This window comes from Pectinophora gossypiella, chromosome 9, assembly GCF_024362695.1.
Source record: "Pectinophora gossypiella chromosome 9, ilPecGoss1.1, whole genome shotgun sequence".
In the NCBI taxonomy this organism is placed as follows: domain Eukaryota; kingdom Metazoa; phylum Arthropoda; class Insecta; order Lepidoptera; family Gelechiidae; genus Pectinophora; species Pectinophora gossypiella.
This window is the reverse complement of record NC_065412.1, coordinates 2,543,748-2,566,381: the sequence shown is the minus strand read 5'-3', so window position 1 is coordinate 2,566,381 and position 22,634 is coordinate 2,543,748. Positions and strand designations below refer to the sequence as shown.

The window sequence follows — 22,634 nt, the reverse complement described above, 5'->3', positions numbered from 1 at the left end:
TAGAATAAACGTGTTTTTCGTCAGTTTTAGATCTGTCTTTATTTAGTACTTAATCAGAATTTCATAATTCATCTTTGACCTAGGTGACCACCAAATTGTTTTAACGCAATATGTAAATATCAATGTTTACCTCTTAAAGACAAGGTTGAATAGGCAATTTCCAGGTAAGTGTGTTCCATCCTGGCCCACATCGTCGCTTACCATTAGGTGAGGCTGAAAAAATGTAGCTGTCTAGAAAAAAAGTAGACTTACCAGTTTTATATTGTATTAATTTATTATTTAACAGTTTTACTAAGTTTCTGACTCCACTGCCGGGATGGCAGCATAGAAAAAACATGTATAAATTCAAATACTTATCCAATTTAGGTTTATCATAATAATAGGAGTCGAAGTGGTCGCCATGGCCGAAATCGGTCGGAGAGATCATCATCAGACTGGGGTATAGAATAAACAATGAGTAATAATATTACGTATAGAAGGGACACCCTCCCCCCCCGCGCCGATACGAGCTTGAAGCGAGCTTGATTTTACCTCACCTGAGCTTGACGTCACCTGAAGTTATTATTGATACGTCCGGTCTAAGAACTAAGTAAAAAATGACATTTCTGTTGACTGTTGCCTACCTCTGCCACATAAATAATTAGTGACCCGTCGACATTGAATCGATGGGAAATTGGTCACTCTTACACCTGCACGGTATTCTAAAACACGTCGGGAAAAATGAATTATCGTGTTTTATATAAAGAAACAGGAATAGTTCTATTCTCCTCCACATAGAGTTAGGACGTATACTCTGTTTCGACTAAGTGACCAGACCTGGGCCTTTTAATTAAAAAAAAGCCTACGTCCTTCTGCTCTCGACACAGTTACAGGCTTCTCCTCGATGAACCGGAGGGGATAAATTAGTATTGTTTGAACAACAAATTAGTTTTCAATATTCGACCATCAGTGATTGTACCAAAGAATGAACGAGTGTATACGCTATCAATTGTTTCGAAAACAGTGATAGGATAAAATTTTGGAAATTCTATTGGTATCTGGAAACTGAAACCTTACAGTACATACGAGAGTGGAACAAGACAACGGTAAAAAACTAAGAACGATTTAAAAATCGAATCCCACGGAATCAGTAATACCCCGCAAAACCCCAGCACAAAAACCATTAAAGATGAAGAACCAGCAAGTGTCAGTGGACTACTGGGCCATGGGGAAGGCTATGGTAACGTATGGCGTGCTGACTGCACTGGTATGGCTCATGCTGAGGTTGGTTGGAGCCGTGTTCACTCTTCCGAGGAAGCTGAGGGCTCAACAGGAAAACATGGAAGCCACTCTGAGGGATTTACAGGTACGTGGATTTATCCTTCGTTTTCTTTGACTTGAGAGCCACGGTCACGCACTAGTCGGTGTAGCATCCACGCGATTCTGCACTGCGACACTCCCATTCATTCAATTTTTAACTTATAAGATGTTCGCGGGTTTTAAGTTATTTGTTCCGTGTAAGATCATAGGGGTCTTGGTTTATCCTTAAAAAAACAAGAGCTGAGAACTTACACTTTTTTTAAGAGCCTTTGCTCGTAATTTGTGTATGTTACTTGACCTTGATAATGCGGCTTCCGAGCCTGAGAACTGGCGACTTGTCTTTAATAAATAATAAGTTACATTTCAATACAATACTGACACGCTTCATTGTACACACACACCACAACATTACAATCACAATTAACGGCCTTATTACAAAATAAAAGTTAACATACCTACGTGACCTGACCTCGTCACCCGTGTATTGACACCTAGTAACCCAGTTTATATCTGTGTGTTTCTTAGTTTAGTAGACATGTCGGTCAATGACATCGTCGGTAAATAGAAGCATATTTCGTTAACCCGCAGCATAGAATGGCTACTCTCCGTTCCCCACCAGCGTCTAAGCTAGGTTTACCTCACCCTCCTCCCCTCGAGCATAGTTTAGACTTGAATCGTATGGAGTCAAACGTCACACACACAGATGCGCGTGTACGATTATGTCAATGTGTAGTGTCTGCGTCAAACGAGGTTGTTTGTATGAAGTGTCCGGGGTATGCCATCAGGTGAGATTGTGGTCATTATTAAAAGGTGTGTGGTATATTATTAAAAAACTAATATACATTGTACCCTTTTCATCATATCCATTTAAGGATATAGCAGGAGTTGCTTCATTTTATCTCATTAATAATTAGCGGCTCTGCCCACCACCTGCATAAAGATATACTGCCGTAAAATGGATAGTACTTAGTGTTTGCAAGATGCATTCTTGCTCCCATTGTTTTTCATTATCAGTGACAACTGACGCACATATTATGCTTCCTCGTCTCACTGTTTTATTGTAACAAAAATAAATAATTTATCTTTATACTAGACTTTGAACTTCGTGATAAACATGAATGCTATTTATAAACTTTGTTTACATCTCGGATTGGAGCTGAGAAAAAATATATAAACATACCTATACCTACGAATATTGTGCGATTCCAACAATATTACTTACACACGGGTCTAATTGTTTCAATTGAAAGAACCTCTTTTTTTTGAAGTCGATTAAAATGATTTAGGAATGATGTGATGTCATAATCTCCAACATGACGGCAGGCACAGCCCGGACAATACAAAAAAATCATTCTTAACGTGTGTCGCCGTTAAGAATGTGGGAGGGTAAACCAAGCTCGCTTCAAGCCCGTATCGGTGTGGGGCAGGGTATGTCCCTTCTACGCGTAGTATTACTGGTTATTCTATGCCTATGGCTATAGATGACTGCAACCTGTCACATCATCCACATTATCCCGCTTTCCACAGGGTCCGCTTACCTAACGGAAGATTTGACAGGTCCGGTTTTTCACAGAAGCGACTGCCTGTCTGACCTTCCAACCTGCGAAGGGATATCAAGCCCAATACAGGTTAGGTTACATACTCCGAAAGTGCATTTCCCGGGAATGTGGGCTTCCTCACGATGTTATCCTTCACCGCTGAGCACGTCAATAATTTATGATCCAAGCATGAATTCGAAAACAAATTCGACAATCATTGGTTTAGGCCTGTGCTAGATTCGAAACTGCGACCTCAAAGTGAGAGGCAAGCGTCCTACCAACTGGGGTACCACGGCTTGCAACCTGTCACCATAATAGTACATACTTACTATTTATCTCTAATATCTCCATAGGTACCTATTCAATAAAATTATTTCATCTTTCCAGAGACGTTATCCAGACCTGAATATCACTGAAGAAGACCTAAAAAACGCTGAAAAGGAACTCGAGGAATTAACCAGAGAGGATAAGGACGATTTCGAAATAAAAGACAAACCAGAGAAAGAGGAGACCTCTGAGAAGGATAACTCAGAGAAACAGGGCGCCACTGAGAAATCTGAGACAGCACAGACTGAGGAAAGCAAGAAAACTATTTAATTAGTACTTAATTAAATAATTCATATCACTTTATTAATTTATAGTTATTTACTTATTTTATTAGAATGTGTAAGTCAGACGCAACAAATATGCAATAAATATAAACATAGATTCTTACGAACACTTTCTTTACCTACCATTATTTCCACGTATTGCATAGTACTTATAGTGGTCTGTTTTTGCCACATTGGCATCAATTATTACAAAACAACACTATATTGCACAAAAATATACGTAGATGCCTACAACACACACCTACATTACATTTAACATTAGCCCACGAATATATCCCAATTGAGCTTTCTGTTACCTACTACTTAATACTACAATTAATGGTACAAAAGGCGACATAACTGATTTGATCTGCCACTACTTTTGGTTGCTTTTTCAGCATGCTATAATTATACAGGGTGTCAGTGACAAAGTACCGAACACTGAGAGGGATGATTCAGAATTTCAAACCATTATTCTGAGTTAATGTCAAGTGGAATTTTCCGTTTCTTTTTTTGTGTTTTTTAAACTATTTTCAATTCCATACTTTTGCGATGAACATTTCTACTTGATATTAACTCAAAATAATGAGCTGAAAATTCGTGATTTTTTTTTAAATTATATTCAGTTCCATATACTGGGTGTTAGTGACATCGTAACGAATACTGAGGGGGTTGATTCAGACCATGATTCTGAGTTAAAATCAAGTGGAATTTTCCGTCGCAAAATTCATGTTTCTTTTTAGTTTTTTAGTTTTTTTTCTATTCTATACTTTTGCGATGGAAAATTCCACTTGATATTAACTCAGAATAATCAAATGAATCATCCCTCTCAGTATTCGTTACGATGACACTTACACCCCGTACAAGTACATACGGTAGCCATATAAGTAGGTATGGGTGTTAGTGACACCGTAACGAATACTGAGGGGGATGGTTCAGACCATGATTCTGAGTTGATATCAAGTGGAATTTCGTGTCAAAAAAATCATGAAAATTTTTCTTTTCTTTTTAATTATTTTCCAATCCATACTTTTGCGACGGAAATTTCTACTTGATATCAACTCAGAATCATGGCCTGAACCACCCCTCAAAGTTTTCGTTACGATGTCACTAACACCCTGTATTTGCGACGGAAAATTCCACTTAATATCAACTCAGAATCATGGTCTGAATCATTACTCGGTTCTCGTTACGATGTCACTAACATCCTGTATACCTACTTGTATATTTCACTTATTGATTTATACTTCCGCCAATCACAGTACCTGTCTTTAATCTTATGTGATTCCGTACTTTCCTATCGACTTTTATTGTAAGTATATTTTTATTGCAAATTAGGTACTGTGTACTTGTTGTGTCTGGGTTCTTCAGAGATAGTCCTCTAAATAGGTACCCACATGTACCTCGCACAAATCGTAGGATTACCTTGTAATTTATTACTTCTCGCAATAAATATTGTTGTAAAAATCTGTACACACATAAACTCACGCCTATTTCCCACGGAGGTAAGAACACATTGACGACTTGGAATTAAACTATTTTGACACCTAAAAACTTATCTGCCTATATTTATTAGGTAACATTAAATTACAGAAATCTTGTATGTAAGCTTTTGAAAACTCATTATCATCATTAATTTAAGAGCCACGCTCTTGTCGGTGTAGCATTTTCCAATCCAGTCTATCAAAGGCCATTTCCTTGACTTCCCTATAAGACACGACGTAGACCTTTTCGTTCCTTTTTTTCCTTTTTTTTTTGAAAACTCAAATCATCCAAATCGGAAATTCTAACGAACCTGCCGCCTAACGGACTTTGCCGCAACTAGCATGGAACTACATAACATAATTAAATACTTTTGAGAGAACCCAACTTTGTCCTCCTGGGGTAAGCCAACCCTTTTAATAGTTCCACGGTTCACCGCTAGATGGCGCTACACGACCGGCCGAGGCGTGGTTGAACCGGAGACTTTACCCCTAAGTTTAAGTTTATTGATCGCTGCCACACGCGAACGTAAATAGACTTACCGTTCCTATTTTAGCAATTTATTCGTATTATTGTTTATTTATTGCGTCGACTGTACCCGTCCGCCTAGATAGCTTATCTGTAAAATACCGAGTAACAATGACAATCAGTAGTCGGTTTACTTCTGTGACTATCACCCGTATATGTCGGCCGATGTGACATGTTGTAACAGTGAGGACTAAAGTGCTTGTGGTATCAAGATGACACGGTCGAGCTATCGTCCCCTGGTCCCTAGGTCTTCCAACAATTCCTTGGACAACCGGGATAATGGGTAAGTACAGATATAATTCACATTTTCATACATATCACACTCAATATTTACTTTTTTCCAAGTGTTTTGTAACACGTTTGGAAATGAGTCGTTTTTTTAATGGATATTTCTTGCTGTGTATTTGAGACGGTCCAAAATAAATCTAACCTAGACCCGGCGACTAGGTCAGTAAAGTTTAATATAGCGACTACCTACCTTATGTGAAAATTGGACTTTATGTCCTATAGAGTAGTGGAAATTTGGCAATAGGCACAAAAGACACAAAAGGGGACGTTAGATTGTACCACTATCTACGTCATTCGTAAGCGAAAACAATATTTGGATAACAGACACTTCGTCTTAATATACTTGCTTTAATTACATACGTATCTACACAAAAGAGATTGAAGGGATTCAAGGGATTGTGTCCTCTAACATGATGGACTAATGTTATGGGCGATAGGCTGATCCCTTATCACCATAATAAGGTTTATCATGTCCAGCTTACGACCAATCAATCAATCAATAATACTTTATTGCACAACAACAAAACAAAGGACATAAACATACGAATAAAACATAAGCACAATAGGCGGCCTTATTGCTAAACAGCAATTTCTGCCAGGCAACCTTAGGGTGAAAGAAGATTATTCATTGGAGCACAGGCTGGTGCAATAAACATATAATGATACCAACACATCACACACATCGTATCAACAGTGGCTGCAAGTTATCTTTGATTACTTGTGGCTCTGCCCACCCCATTAGGGATTAAGGGTGTGAGTTTATGTGTGTATGTGTATGTATCTACACAAACTTACATAGAATTTTATAATCCTCCACGAGTCATGAAAACCAACACTAAGTGTTTTAAAATATTTTTTTAGGATTATGTGCCTTAATTACGTCGTGTGTCCTACCTTTAAAGTAGTTTAAAGCCCTGTGTCTTGCACCTGAGTAGGGTGTTAGTAAGTAACCATATCCAAAGAATATAAATGTTTTATATTGGAATACCATTGTATTTAAGTCTATAAATTATGTAATACAAACTGGATTTAAAAAAAGAAAAAAAAGAAAGGGAAACATGAAACAGTAGGACTAGGGCCCTGTGCTGGGAGGATTTCTGGCCACGTCTTTCCCTCAGCGTTACAGATTCCGATGTAGTAGTAGTTTTACAGCTTGTTACATAATATGTAATTTATTTTTTTGACGTAAAAAAAGCGCTAACTTTGTAAGCCAATTTTGAAAAATAAATATTTTTGAATTTTTTTTTTTTGGGTATCCTGGCAAATAAAAACTAACTTAACACGTTCTCTGACAGACCGTCAAGAGAGACAAAAATAAAACACTCATAAACTCACTCGGCTAAAATCACTTCAAATTGACAAATTAATATTATTTACGCATACTTACATTTTACTCTCCTCGTAAATTTTTACCAACATCTCACAATACGACACGTAAGTACGTCACTCTACCATTATTTTTTTTGCATTATAACTAACCGCTTCTTCTATCGTCTAGGTTGTGAGGTGGATAACCAACCACATCAACCCTCACTCGACATGGCTCATTGTAACGACTACATACTCACACCAGCAAGTAGTAACCGAGACCAACGGCTTAACGTAACTTCATCATCTTGCTTTCGGACAATCAGGTGATCAGCCTGTAATATTCTAACCAAACTAGGGATCACAAAGTTATGTGTCCCCATCGGGATTCGAACCCGGGACGTGTTTGTTTGTTTTTTTTTTTTTTTTTTAACGTGACTTATTGTAGATTTGCCGCAGATGGCATTAACTACTTGGCCGGACAAATGGGGAGCGCTGAAGGCTCTCACCCGGTACCACGTTTAAGACAGCAGGCCTGAGGGTGCCCAGTTGGGCGCGAACCTCGGCTCAGGGCGTCGTCTGAGACCCTAGTGGGTCGATAGCGATAAGCGCTGAATGAGGGAAATCGTCGACCACGCCGGTGTTTGGTGTCGCGAGCTGATTGGCTGCCTCTATGGCTAGAGTAATCGGGTCGTCGGGATCGTATATTACGTCCTTCGGGCGCCGATACTTTTCAGTACCGTCCCTAAGCGGAATGTACTCGGAAGCCGCAACTACCAGGGGATTTGGGTGGTGCGGAGCAGAATTGAAAAAACGTTTGGAAGCTAATTTGAGCCATTGGGCAATGGTTGGCAGACCTAGGTCGAACGTGTTTGTATACAATAAACATCTTTAGGAAATAAAAACGGATTTGTTATTAAATGCTGATGATAAGCGGCATATGGCATTAAGTAATTTATTTTGGAAAGTGTTTATTCCTCTCAAGTAAACTCTCACGTGTTGGTAATGAAAACGAGGCATAATGCAGTTTTTATTCGTGTTTATTATGAATAAATTAGGTTAGTGTAATAACTAATCGTGCAATGCGGAGTTTAGGGGTTAGCACGCTATGTACCGCACGCGGTAGTAAGGTTAGACCAGCGGTTCTCAATTATAGGTACCTACCCTGGTTACCATTTTGAAACATTTTAATTCAATTCTTGATTAATGGCTTCTGTGTTATCATAAGAAACAGTTCTAACTCCCGGGTGCTTACCTACTTAAATAACTTTTTAATAAAAATCGTATATCCTGCCTCCGAATTCTCGGAGAACGAAGCATACTTACAGATCGACCGGGAATCTTTTCACGGTTGCAAATCAGCTGTTTATCTTGTGAGGAAACTTTCAGTTTTTGAGATACCTACCTAATCACTGCTATTATCTGTCATATTTCGTTTTCCGATAATCCGGAAACAAAAAATCCGGAGACTTATTGTAGATTGAGATTTGTAGATTTGGCTCTCACCATGCAGGTACCTCTTAAATAACCGACACGATAAACTTTTCGTCGCTTTATACTGAAAACCCCGTAGCCCAGTTGGTAAATCGCTTGCGTCTCACTTTGAGGTAGCAGGTTCGAATCCAGCACAGGCTAAACCAATGATTATCGAATTTGTTTTCGAATTCATGTTTGAATCATAAATTATTACCACGTGCTCAGTGGTAAAGGAAAACATCGTGAGGAAACCCACATTCCCGAAAAATGCATTTACAGAGGTATGACCTAACGTATACTGGGCTGGATTACCCTTTGCGGGTTGGAAGGTCATACAGGCAGTCGCTTTTCTGTAAAAAACCCGGACCTGTCAAATCTTCAGGATAGGTAAACGGACCCTGTGAAAAACGTGATAATGCTAGGGGGATGTTACTGACAACCGCATAAGCGCCTTTTCAAAATCTTGCAGTAGATATAGACAGCCAGTTTCAATCCAGGTAAAAAAAATATGGTCTCAAGTTTGACCGGGTAAATTAATTGAAAGTAATCTAGGTTTTGTGTACGATATTTGGTTTTGTCCTGTTGTCATTTTTTTGTCCCATGAATTATATTTATCGGTATAACATAACGTCTAACGTCTGGCGGATGCCTAACGACCAAGATCAAAAAGGCTAAGATCACCACAGACTGGTCTCCGAATAGAGACAGACGCAGGCGCGGCAGATCGAGGCGGAAATGGATGCTTTCCTGGAAGGTTGGCCGAAGGAAGCACTGGAGAGAGAATCCTGGAAGAAATGGAGGGAGGCCTTTGCCCAGCAGTGGGACTTTAGGCTAAATAACATGAGAAGAACATAACATAGCATCACGCTCGGTATCCCCAAAGAGGTAGGCAGAGGTGTATTAGTATATGTATACACAATGACTGGTGGGATGACACTACTTATACAGCCATACTTTACACCACACACTGACCAGCGGGCACCGTAAGCGCGCGACTCTTTCTCGCCTCGACATACGTCACCCGTCACTCTCTCACAGTTCTGCACAGAAAGAGACAGATGATCTCTGTCGCGGCGGGAAAGAGTCGCGTGCTTACGATGCTAGGCCCGCTGATGTCTCATGTAGGTAATAGAAGAGGTCATTGCAGCCCGAGTTGGGAATTGAATCGGTGACACTTCTCCGAACAGGGCTAGCACAGTTTTACAACAGGAGTATATAACTAGTAAATACTAAGAAGCCGTATCGAGGTGGCAAATCCACATTGTTGTCTTTCGCGGATCGGCGCTAATTAAGAACGGATATAGAGTGTAACTTAATTAGAGAAAAGCCGCTACTTACCGAATGTCACATGGCAATGTTACGATAATCTGCCACTTACAAATCACAGCGTATCTTTGCGATGGTTTTTGCTTTAGGTACGATAATGTGCAAATGTCCAATCAGTTTCTTGCAAAGTAATAAATTAACTGGTTGCACTTAAGACCTCCTAACTTACAAAAACATACATTTTATAATTATGATATTTTTAATGGTTCATAATTGGGTATTTGACTGGGTCAAAGATAAATTAAAAAATGCTAATCTAGAAACAGAAGCCAGTCTATGATGATCAAAAATCAATCTCATTTTAATTTTAGAAATATTTTCGAATTTTATTTATGAATTAAGTAACACTGAATACGACGTTTGAGCTTTTTTGTTGATGACGTCACAGGACAGTATTTCCATACAAACGGCAAAGAGAACTTTCGTTTTGACGTTTCGTAATTTATTTATTTTTTGTTTTGGTTTTCCCCGAAGGGTAAGGCAAAGGGAACTATGCCCATACAGCCATGTCTGACGTATTTTTTTCTTGATGATTAATGAAATGATGAAAGGTGATGATGATGAAACCTAAGCCCCCACCCTCGGAGTAGACTCCTACTCCGAACCCCAAACGAATTAACTCAAAAGTCCGCATAAACTTTTGAGTTATGAAGCGGCTTCCCGGCACGAAGCGAAAATAGGCAGATACACTTTGTTTATTGAATACTCCAATATAATAACACTCGCGAATGTCTTCCGACTAACTTAATGCGATCATTAACCACAAAACACCACTTCGTATTAATTATTTAGATTACTCAATGAAGAAAGCAACTGTCCCGTTCCCGTTTCCCGCCGAAAAGCCTGACGTTTCGTAAAAAATATCTCATTTGACTAGGTTGTAAAGTAGCCTATTTTACCCGCTGTTTACAAATAATTCACTGGGCTCAGTGACTGCACTTTTGCTCTTTGATTGTACCTACTTTGTTACAACAAAAAAAGAAAAAATACATACATAAACTGACGCCTATTTCCCACCGGGATAAGTAGAGACTATGGAATTCCAATTGCTTCGATCATGACACACTTCTCTTGCTTCCTCCACATTCATCATTCGTTTCACACACGCAAAAAAATCTTTTTGGAAAAGGTTACTTAAACTAGCAGTTCGACACCTGTTTCCTCTTTACATTGTTTGCTCTGTGGTTCTAACATAATATCATTTCACTATTTAGGAAATGAATCCCCAAGTTATTTTCCACTATAATCCAAACAAGCCAAATATCCATTCCGAACAATCCACATTACAATGTAGTTTCCAAATGGATTTTCCGCGCTAACTCTTACATCGCGGAGTTGTGGGCAATTCCCTAACGTGCCGAGAAATGGGAGGCACTCGGCCATGTTGGATGGAGATTACACCTCTGAAGTAATGTACGTCACAGGGAAATTCTGATACAATTCTATAAATAACTTTATAAAATGTCGACATAATATAAGAAACACTTTATTGCGCACACAGAAAATACAAGATACAGAAACAAAAGAGAAATCATCATTTCAATAGCGTTATCCCGTTTTCACAGACCTAACCTAACCTAACTTGAAGATTTGACAGGTCCGGGACTTTATAGAAGCGACTGCCTATCTGACCTTTCAACTCGCGAAGGGAAAACTTACCCAATACAGGTTAGGTCACACACTTCTCGGAAATATGGGTTCCTTACGATGTTTTCCTTCACGATGTGATAATAACTGAGAACCTGAAATTAACATCTTCCCCTACAGTATTCGTTACGGTGTCACTAACACCAATACCACGCAAAAGTATAGAATTGAAAGTAATGTAAAAAACTGAAATATACATTAATTTTGCGACGGAAAATTCCACTTGATATTAACTCAGAATCATGGGCTGAATCATCCCCCTGAGTATTCGTATCGATGTTCCTAACACCCTGAATACAAACGCACAAATATAGTCATATAACCTATAAATAAATATAATACATTACTTAAAGAGAATAAGAATATAATTCCAAACTTATGCCTGGAGGAAAAACGCCCTCACTCTTGCTCATTTCCAATCTAACAATTATTTCTGAAAGTAAAAATATAATTATTAAAAGATCATCATCAAAGCGTATTAATAAACGTGGCACGTGCAGAGTTTATTAGTCTGTTTCCAAGTTAAACTAATACTCGCATGGATTCTATGAGCAAATGGAACTCCATTCCATAGTCTCTGCTTATATTTGCGGGAAATAGGCGTGAGTTTATTACTTAATATTATATATTATAATATATATTCTGAATTGTCGCGTTGACAGCGACTTTCGGAACGGCTACCTTCGCTATAGCGAGTCTCTTTACGGCGAGTGGCCTTATTTTCCCTCTATGTCGAGCGGGTTTTGATGTTATTGTACATTTATGGCTATTTATTGTAAAATTAGTGACAATAATTAAAACACATAATAACGGGTTCTAAACGGTACGGGTCGGTACGGGTTCGGGTTACGGGTTCTATGGGTTCGTTATTATGTGTTTTAATTATGACAATAACCGCGTAAACTTAAAACAATGTATAAAATTAGTGACAACGTAACGAAAACTTTGAGGGACGATTCAGACCATGATTCTAAGTTGATATCAAGTGGAATTTTCCGTCGCAAAAGTATGGAACGGAAAATAATAAAAAATCACTGAAATTTTTATGAATTTTCCGACAGGAAAATCTTTTTGATATCAACTCGAGTTGCATTATTGTTACTATAAAATACCTCATTATCATCAATTTAAAAGCCACGCTCTTGTAGGTGTAGCATTTTCCATTCCAGTCTATCAAAGGCCAATTCCTTGACTTCCCTATAAGACACGACGTTAACCGACGTTGACGTTGACGTGGATAAAATACCTATAAGTAATCATTTTAAATTGATACAGGACTTTCAAATTATAATCCTTATGGATCACTATTGATTTCGTAATTGATTTCAATCAATCTTAGATAATTTACGTTAAGATATAATTTAGAAATAAATATGATTAATTACATAAAATGACAGATCGTCATGGAATTGACATTTGAGTTTTTTAAACTTGATAAATTAAAAGTTGATTTATAATCATGTAAACTTATCTCCAACTAACAATTTATTTAGAAAATAAGTAGAATAGAATAGAATGTCTTTATTTGCTCAGCACAAACCCTACCTACCAAACCTACCTTGTAGAATTCTTCTATCGTGTGGGTTGTGAGGTGGAGTACCAACCTCATCAACCCTGGTGTCAGGGTTACTATTGAGCCGCCAAAGGCCCCTGACATGGTTCATGTAACGACTACTTACTTACATCGGTAAGTAGTCAACGGGACCAACGGCTTAACCTGCCTTCTCATGGATCATCTTACTTACGGACAATCTGGTGATCAGCCAGTAATGTCCTAACCAAACTAGGGACCACAAAGTAATTTTTATGATATGTCCCCACCGGGAATCGAGCCTGGGACCTCCGGATCGTGAGCCCAACGCTCAACCACTGGACCACGGAGGTCGTTACCTTGTAGTAGGTACCTATTATTGAAACGATCGAAAAATAATGGAACAAAGGTAAGTTAATCCACTCAACTGCACATTATTAATGCCAGTCAACGCGAAATAGGCAAGACAGGAAGAATTAACTGAATCACTAAACCTATGTAGTCTTTGTTCTCGCTTAGATAAGTTACATATTTCCGTGACAAGTGTTTTATATTATCAGTTACTTTTATTATTTTCATTTTATTATTTTTATTTATTTTCTTATTACTACTTATTAGTTGCGGCCATGTTACTACTGTACGTATCAATTCTGAGTTGATATCGAGTAGAATTTTCCTTCGCAAAACTTTAGAACTGAAAATAATTTAAAAAATACTAAATTTTTGATGACTTGTTCGACAGGAAATTCCACTTGATATCGACTCAGAACATGAGTCTGAATCATCCCCTTCAGTATTCGTTACGGTGTCACTAACACCCATATGAACTTGTATGGGGTGTAAGTGACGTCGTAACAAATACTGTAAGGGAAGATTCAGGTGATTATTCTGAGTTAATATCAAGTAACATTTTTCATCGCAAAAGTATAGAATCGATTTTTTTTTAAATACTTATATAAAAAAATCGTGAATTTTGCGATTATGAACGATATGAATCATGGGCTCAATCATCCCTCAAAACTTTTCGTTACGATGTCACTAACACCTATATATTATGTTACCTACACTAATAACTGACTCTACTGGTCACATGCTACCCTTCAATCGATCGGATTGGACGAGGCGTGATTACAAACGTGACTCTTATCACGTTTCAAGTTTAAAATGTTAAAGATATTGGTGACAAATACAGGACATTGGATTACTATGAAACACAGGACTCAAACTGTCTGCAAATTGTTTAGTGGCAAATCACGGAATTATGGAAATTATCATGATTATCTCATACAATAACAAACATTTTATAACAAACATTATAGAAGGAAAAATTGAAGGGAAGAGAGGAAGGGGTAGACCTAGGATAACATTTATGAAACAAATAAAAGAGAAGGTGCAGGTCGTGTCGTATCGGGAGGTGAAGGTTTTGGCGGGAAGAAGAGAGGAATGGCGATTACTCCACCGACAAGAGCGCAGCTCTTAAATAGAGAGAGAGAGATCTCATACAACGTCAGCTCATATGAGGTGATGAAAAGTGATGGATTAATTGATAGAGTGCACTTGCGCATGAAAGAATCGTCAATTGTCCGTTCCCCACCAGTGTCTGAGCTAGGTTTACCTCACCCCCCTCGGTCTTGCGTCGTATGGCGTCAGACGTCACACAACAAATACGCGTGTACGATAACGTCAATGTGTAGTGACTGTGTAAAATGAGTTGTTTTATATGAAGTGTCCGGGGTGTGCTATAGATAAGCAAAAAATAGGTGTTATAAGTATTCCATTCGGAATTCATGGAAAAATAATAAAACCAATCTAGATAAGTGCAGTCTTGAATCATATCGGATAACTTATCAATTATCAGGTTGACTTTATCAATATTATCAACTTTGGCAACCTTGGTCATGCAGTGGTTTACACCACGATTTCCAAGCTGCCTCAGTCAGCATAGTTACAAAATTTTCTCTCCTATCGTGTAAGTTGAGAGGTGCATTAACAACCTCATCAACTCTAGTGTCAGGGCTATTATTGAGCCACCAAACACTGCTGGGGCACGGGCCTTCCCTATGGATGGTTAGGGAGAACGGGCCTTAAACCACCACGCGGGCCCAGTGCGGATTGGTTATTAACGACTGCTAAAGCAGCCGGGAGCAACTGCTTAACGTGCCTTCCGAAGCACGGAGGAGCTCGAAATGAAAACTTTTTTTTGTGGTCACCCATTCTGTGACCAGCCTTGACCCATGACCCATGTGATGATTTACTTATATTAGTAAATATTAACCGGGACCAACGGCTTACCGTGACTTCCGAAACAGGGATCATGTTACTTTCGGAAAATCAGGTAATCCGGTTACTATTTACTGATGTTTATGAATGTTAATCCTTACATAAGCCATGTCAGGGGCATTTGGCGGCTCAATCATAACCCTGTCACCAGGGTTGACGAGACTGGTTTTCCACCTCACAACCCACACGATAAGAAGAGTAGAGAGATTGTAAAATATACTTGTGAAACAAATAGATTTGTAACATGTTATTTACATATGATGATCTCTCCGACCGATTTCAGCCATGGCGACCACTTCGACTCCTAATTGGCACGACGCTGATGCGCCCGAAGATGGCTTTTGTATCTTTACAGTGAACTCCCGCGCACGGTGAGGGCACGTGAGCACACCGTTTTGGTAATTATAATGAATAGCGGCAGGGGGACGGGCCTTCAACTCATCACGTTTAGCGTCGAGGTCTGCCGTGCGCTTTTTCTCATATATATTTACATATACGTATAGTTTTAATAAACACATTCTTGTGTCAATAAACATTTTTACGAGAAAATTTCTTGTAATACATGACTTGTAAGTTTTGATAAACAGGGCACATAAAGATGATGCTAAAATGTCCATTACAAATAAATTCCTCATTAAACATCTAGGGTGAATGGTCAATGTTCGACTTGACAAACTATGAGGGTAACCAAACCACTTATAATTTATGTTGGCATTTACCCTACTTCACTACACTGAAGTCAGTATTACCCCCTTTAATGTGTAGGGGATGCAATCATAATCATTGGCCCGAATGACCGCTGAGCTGACCTTAATCTCCTGTAATCATTATTTAGTCCAAGGAGATTTTAATGATAATTTTGTGATTATGTTTGTGGATAACTGCGTCCAGGGTAATGAGGTTCATAAGTCTGAAAGATCATACACATACATATATAAACACCTCCTAAAAGGATAATGGTAGATCCTTTTTTTCACAGGGTCCACTTACCAAACCTGAAGATTTGGCAGGTCCGATTTTTTACAAAAGCAACTGCCTGTCTGACCTTCCAACCCGCAAAGGAAAAACTAGCCCAACACAGGTTAGGTCACATACTTCCGCATTTCATAGGTGTGCGGGTTTCCTCGCGATGTTTTCCTTCACCGCTGAGCACGTGACAGTAATTTATGATCCAAACATGAATTGATACTCAGGCATGTTGTCTTAAATTGAGAGAGCGAGAGCCCTGTGCGCTCCATTTGTCCGGCTAATTAGTTAATGCCGTTTGCGGCAAACAATAAAAATAATCACGTCAAACAAAAAGTTAGTTAGGAAGTAGCCTATCTGAGGCTATCCGAAATATGATAACCTACATAACGTCACTGTATTACTTAGTATGACAAAGACAAAGGATGGATTATGTTACATATATGCCTGACCGATTAGTCATTGACAGAATCTGCGTGGGATTATTACATAATAAATCTGTGATCCGCAGAACCCGTGACTTACATCACAGTGTCATGTACCCATAGAGGCGGCCAATCAGCAGTCATGAAAATTTTAGTGCTTTTTTTAAATTATTTTCATTTACATATTATTGCGAGATCGAAATTTGGTTACAAGAGCTAAATTATGACGAAACAGAGGCTCTAATGCCGAAAAACAGCTACTGCTCCCTCTGAACCTCCCACACACACACACACACACACACGCACGCACGCACGCACGCATGCACGCACGCACGCACGCACGCACGCACGCACGCACCCACACACACACACACACACACACACACACACACAGTTTTATTTTTGTTAATTTTAAATATTTTTATTGTTTCATTATTGTCTCTTTTGATATAAGCAGTTAAAATTTTTCATAGTGCTCTGTATTCTGTCCGTGTGTCCATTTTGTAAATCTTAACATAGGAAATCGTACTCCCCCTGCGATACAAGCTGAGCTTAGTGCAGGGACCGCCGCATAACTAAAGTAATTGATTATACCTAGTTGTCTGTATTTTTATTAATGTAAAATTGTAATACTATGTTTCAATAAAGATTATTTGTCACATCTAGATAGCAACTCAGAATCATGGTCTGAATAATCCTTCAAAGTTTTTGATCAGAATAATAATGGGTGGAAGATTTGTGTTGTGTCTGGGTGTAATAACAAGGGTCAAAACATTTACAGAAATATAATATATTTACAAGCAGAATAAAAGACCAAAAGTGATTATCAAAAACAAAGACAATAAAGGAATAAAAACTATATAAAAGACGAAAAATTCTATAAAAAGTTGTGCTTTCTTGCACAATACATAATATGCAACTTTCAACTCAACTTTCAACTTTTTATAGAATTTTACCTCTTTTTTAAAGTTTTTATTCCTTTATTGTCTTTGTTTTTGATAATGACTTTTGGTCTTTTGTTCTGCTTGTAAATATATTTCTGTTTACACGAGAACCGTTTTTATTATTGGTAGATAGCCAATATGTATGTTATCCATGAATTTAGAAGATTAAACGAGGCAAAATCTTTACACCGCCATTGTTAGCTAACTCTACAATAAAACGTAAATATTAGTAACATACCCAGTTTTAATCAGTAAATGTTAAGTACCACGAATTTCACTCTTATTACGGAAACCAAATATTATTACTACAAATTATAATAAGAAATATTATACAAAAGAATACAGCAACTAGTCTTTCAGTTTTCGCTTCTCTCGACAATCCTCGTCTTCACTTGTTTTTCTTTCCTCGTAGTCGCAGACGGAACACCCGCCAAAACGTTTTTCTCTTAAAAAGTGACGTAACGTTCCTTTTTTGAAATTGCCAACACCATCTATATTGTTTTTTAGGGACGTAGCCTGAGAAGTAACTTATTATTAAGCATCAACAATTGTCCTTAGAGTCACTTGCTACTTAGATAAGGATAAGTTTATTAACCTCACTGTACTCACGTGTATGAAGATAAGACGCTTGTATCTCATAAATAAGTCATTCACACACACACTTATTATGATAAACCTAATGTTTGTAATAGATCTCATAAGTATTTATTTTATACAAGATGTTACACCGTCCCGCAAAAACTGTGAATAATGTTTTCTTGCCACTGGTTTCAAGAAAACACTGTAACTGGGTGACTTTATCGACTATTTATTAATTTCCATCGTAATTCTTTCCACAACCAACGTCTCCTAGAAAAGTCGGGGAACCAATCCAACCCCGTTCTTCATTTGTTTTTCTCGCCGCGTAATTCTCACTTCCGTTCCCGCCTTTTCTGTTTACTTACTTTTTAAATTAATTAATTAGTTGTTTAACATTTACAATTATAAATAATTTATATTAATTCTGTTTAATAATATTTTAAATCATTAAAATACTTTTAAATGATATGCCCATTTGCTTGAACGATAAAAGTGCAGGTAAATTAATAGTCCATATAAATTCCATCGTTTCAAAACTTTTAACTTTAATCTAGTTAATATTCATGTTAGATATTGAGATATCTACTTGCAGATAATTCAACTTCTTTTAAAATATGAGTAATAATGACACTGGTTGCCTGGAAGTCGGTGTAACATTCTCCGTGCTACTTTCTTAGGAAAAAAAGCCAGTGGTTTTTCTTGCCTTCCGCCCCGCAGTAGGTACTCTATCTGACCTGATAGCGTGATTAAAATTGTGTGTTTGAACTGTACATGTAAATGACAGAGGTGATGTCAAGCAGTCACCGTTCGGGGAGTCGCTGTCAACGCAACCATGGCCGGATCGTGAATTTGTGGGGCCCTGGGCTGAAACTACTTGGGGGCCTATCTTAATACTCAACTAATAACAAAAAATATTTTAACAGACATTTTTTTTTTTTTTCAAATTATGGTATACTTTTTAGCGGGATCTGGGGGCCCCTTATAACCCCGTGGCCCTGGGCTGCAGCCCAATCAGCCCATGGGTAGATCCGGTCATGAACGCAACAATTCGCATAATTCTTAGCGATATTTTTTTTTATAAAATAGACTCTCGTTTGACCACCATCTCACCTGATGGTAAATGACCTTACCTAGCAAATGCCTATTCACTCTAGTCTTGGAGACTCCCAAATAATAATGAGTTGGAAAAACAGACGACGGCAGACAGTTTCAGTCCTTTGCTGTTCGCATCAAAAAGGAATAGGCAAAACGTTTAGTGCGGATTGGTGGTATATCCACAACATAAGGATGGAATGCCTGCCGACGTCTACTTGTCCGTAGATGGAATGGAGTGGGTGGAAATAACTCGTGAAGTTCCTGCGCTCACCGAAGTATATCCTCAGACAAGCAAAAGGGTACTTTTTCTGTGTTTTAGACATAAAATGAATTCCATAAGATGCTTATTGGATGCTTAGTTGAGGATGTTTTCCACATTCTTATGGAATGTGTTTGTAATGAGGCTGAAAGACGGACCTTTTTTGTTAAATATCCTTTACGAGATTGGAATATGTAATAGCATCCTCTCTTCTCCGCTAAGCGATAAAACACGAGATTTTGTTAAAATTGTTAAAAAAGGGATTGGATAGGAGACTACCAAATTAATTGTTAATTATGATTGATGTTTCTTTTTGTATCAATATGAGGATGACATTTTCTTGTAAGAAAAAAATCCTCTATAAAGAATAAAAAAAATATGCTTATTTTGATTAACTTACGGAAGTATGAAAAAATACATTTTATTTTCGTATCGTTTAACAGGAATGACAAATAGTTGGCTAATGACGAAGCCGTAACTTTCAGGAAAAATTTTCATTATCTTTCCGCTGCGATAAATTTTAGTTTCGAACTGATGAGTTACGAAATATTGCGCACAAATATAATGTCATGTTGTACTACAGGAAACTATACATCTTTCTCCGCCGGATGGAGAATACTTATTTTCCTTTTTTATGGTTCCGTATCGCAGGTTCAAATTCAGCACAGGCCTAAACCATGTTATATGGCATAGACGTAACTATAGATGGGGGTCGGAATTGAATATACTCCACAAACTTCTGGTTAACCCAGTGGGAAATAAGTTTATGATATACGACAATAAGATTCAATTACAATTCAAAAATATCTTTGTTCTGTAGGTAACAGTGGTACAGTCATGAGCAATATAATGTATCCACTTTAGGACTTTGTCGCACTAACATATTTGACATTTAGTGAGACTTACAGTTCAATTCGTCAAAAAAGTTAATGTGACATGGTACCAAAGTGTATACATATTAATGCTCGTGACCGTACGTAGTTACACTCCGAATCGTCATTTTAACATAACGAACGACTCATCCCCCTTAAACTACTGCAGCATCTTATGACCTGGATAGCCGGGGAAAAGAATCTGCAAGAACAACCTAGGCATAGGGCCCTGAACGATCCATAAAAATAACCCTGGCACCAGGATTGGTGAGATCTGTTACAGACATTACAACTCAGGTGAAAGATCTCACTTTTAAAGCAAATCATTTTCCCGTCTCACAATCAAGTATTCCCCTATTCCCAATAGTTTTACCAGTTGAACTATTCAAATTCAAAAATATCTTTATTCAATAGACAACATAGTTAAACTTTGAATCGTCAATTTTTACATAACGAACGTCTCACCCGCCTAAAACTACTGCTACCTGCAGCTTCTCACAACCTGTATAGCCAGGGAAAAGAAGCTGCAAGAAAAACCTCTTAACAGGGCCCTAGACGTTCTTTAAAAAAACCATAAAATATTGGGAATTTACTTCCCAATAGACTTACTGGTAAGACCACATTGAATGTCATTCGATGTAAATCTACTGATGTTTGTCACTGAATCATTGACCCCATTCACTTTAAATGCCACCAGTTATCTATAACTATCAGAACCCCGTTGCAGGGTCTAATTACAAAACTCATCACCACACCCCGGAGTGTACCCAAGCAATTACTGGTGATGGTATCAATATAAACTGCCACCAAAATTCTTATCGAAAATCTGTTTTACATGGAATTCCACATTGATGACATTAGTATTGGCCTGGACATTCCATGTGTGCAAGCGAGGCAGATAGTCCGCGCTCACTCACTCCTCAACGGCTTACGGCTATTTAGACTAAAGTAAGATCCAGCTAAAAAAACAAAAAATACATCAAAAATAATAAAAAAAATCAGCCTATATAACGTCCCACTGCTGGGCACAGGCCTCCCCTCAATCAACCGGAGGGGGTATGGAGCATACTCCACCACGCTGCTCCACTGCGGGTTGGTGGAGGTGATTTTTACGGCTAATAGCCGGGACCAACGGCTTAAAGTGCCCTCCGAAGCACGGAATCATCTTACTTTTTCGGACAATCAGGTGATTCAAGCCTGAAAAGTCCTTACCAAACAAAGGACAGTTTCACAAAGTGATTTCGACAATGTCCCCATCAGGAATCGAACCCGGACCTCCAGATCGTGAGCCTAAGGCTCTAACCACTAGACCACGGAGGCTGTTGGGCAAAAGCTAGTTACTTATAAAAAAATGAACCAATGTTCATTGGATCGGGGGGTAGAGGCTCTAATAATAACCTAGGGTCATTTTAACGACTGTAGCCTTGTCGAAAAACTGTTTGAAAATACGTTATTTACGATCAGATTCAGATTAAAGTCGCTATTGATATCAGTTCGCCCACAGTATGTTTAATAACATTGATAAGGGACTCTATCGGTTGATAAAGAATCTATCAATCTAGTTTCTACGCATTATTTTACTGAAATATATTCAGATCTGCCATCTAATATTTATTTTCGAAGTCATGTTTGGATCATAAATGATTATCATGTGCTCAGCGGTGAAGGAAAACATCGTGAGGAAATTCACAATCCCGAGAAATTCATTTTCGGAGGTATGTGACCTAACCTGTATTATACTAGATTATTACGTCTGGCAGAAGGGTCGGTGAGGTGTGTGCTTGGTTCATCTTGCGATGGATATATCTCTGACTACCCTATTGGGATATAGTCGTAAGTTTATGTCATCATCATTACTAATTTAAGAGCCGCGCTCTTGTCGGTGTAGCATTCTCCATTTTTGTCTATCAAAGACCAATTCCTTCACTTCCTTATAAGACACGACGTTTGCCTTCTCTTTGATCTGTTCTATGTAAGCTCTTCTTGGTCTTCCCCTTCCTCTCTTTCCTTGTAGCTTACCTTCTATGATGTTTTTAATAAATTGCTCGTGTCTTATTAAGTGTCCAATCATCTTGCCTCTTCTGTCCTCAATAACTCTCAATATTTGCCTCTTTTCCCCCCTTACCCTTACTAGCACTTCCTCATTGGTAACTTTTTCAGTCCCACTTATTATTTCCATCCTCCTCTAACACCTCACTGTT

At 38.3% G+C, this 22,634-nt stretch overlaps 2 protein-coding genes across 2 annotated transcripts in view; both read left to right on the top strand.

The window, feature by feature from the left end:
- Nucleotides 1-591: 591 nt before the first annotated feature.
- On the top strand, nucleotides 592-4,175 carry LOC126369450 (uncharacterized). Its single transcript, XM_050013869.1, has 2 exons — nucleotides 592-1,345; nucleotides 3,225-4,175. Exons 1-2 carry the CDS (start codon nucleotides 1,169-1,171, stop codon nucleotides 3,432-3,434), a joined length of 387 nt encoding a protein of 128 aa, XP_049869826.1. The 5' UTR covers nucleotides 592-1,168; the 3' UTR covers nucleotides 3,435-4,175.
- A 1,356-nt stretch (nucleotides 4,176-5,531) lies between these two features.
- LOC126369413 (uncharacterized) overlaps nucleotides 5,532-22,634 on the top strand; it is a 137,359-nt gene continuing 120,256 nt past the window's right edge. The window contains exon 1 of the mRNA XM_050013820.1: nucleotides 5,532-5,720. Within this exon, the coding sequence (XP_049869777.1) occupies nucleotides 5,650-5,720 (71 nt within the window). The 5' untranslated portion in view covers nucleotides 5,532-5,649. The remainder of the gene's footprint in view (nucleotides 5,721-22,634) is intronic.

Excerpts from the sequence above, each read along its gene's own strand:
- LOC126369450 (XM_050013869.1), top strand. The coding sequence starts at position 1,169 with ATGAAGAACCAGCAAGTGTCAGTGGACTACTGGGCCATGGGGAAGGCT. Across the intron at positions 1,346-3,224 it reads CCACTCTGAGGGATTTACAG|AGACGTTATCCAGACCTGAA; the intron begins GTACGTGGATTT and ends TCATCTTTCCAG.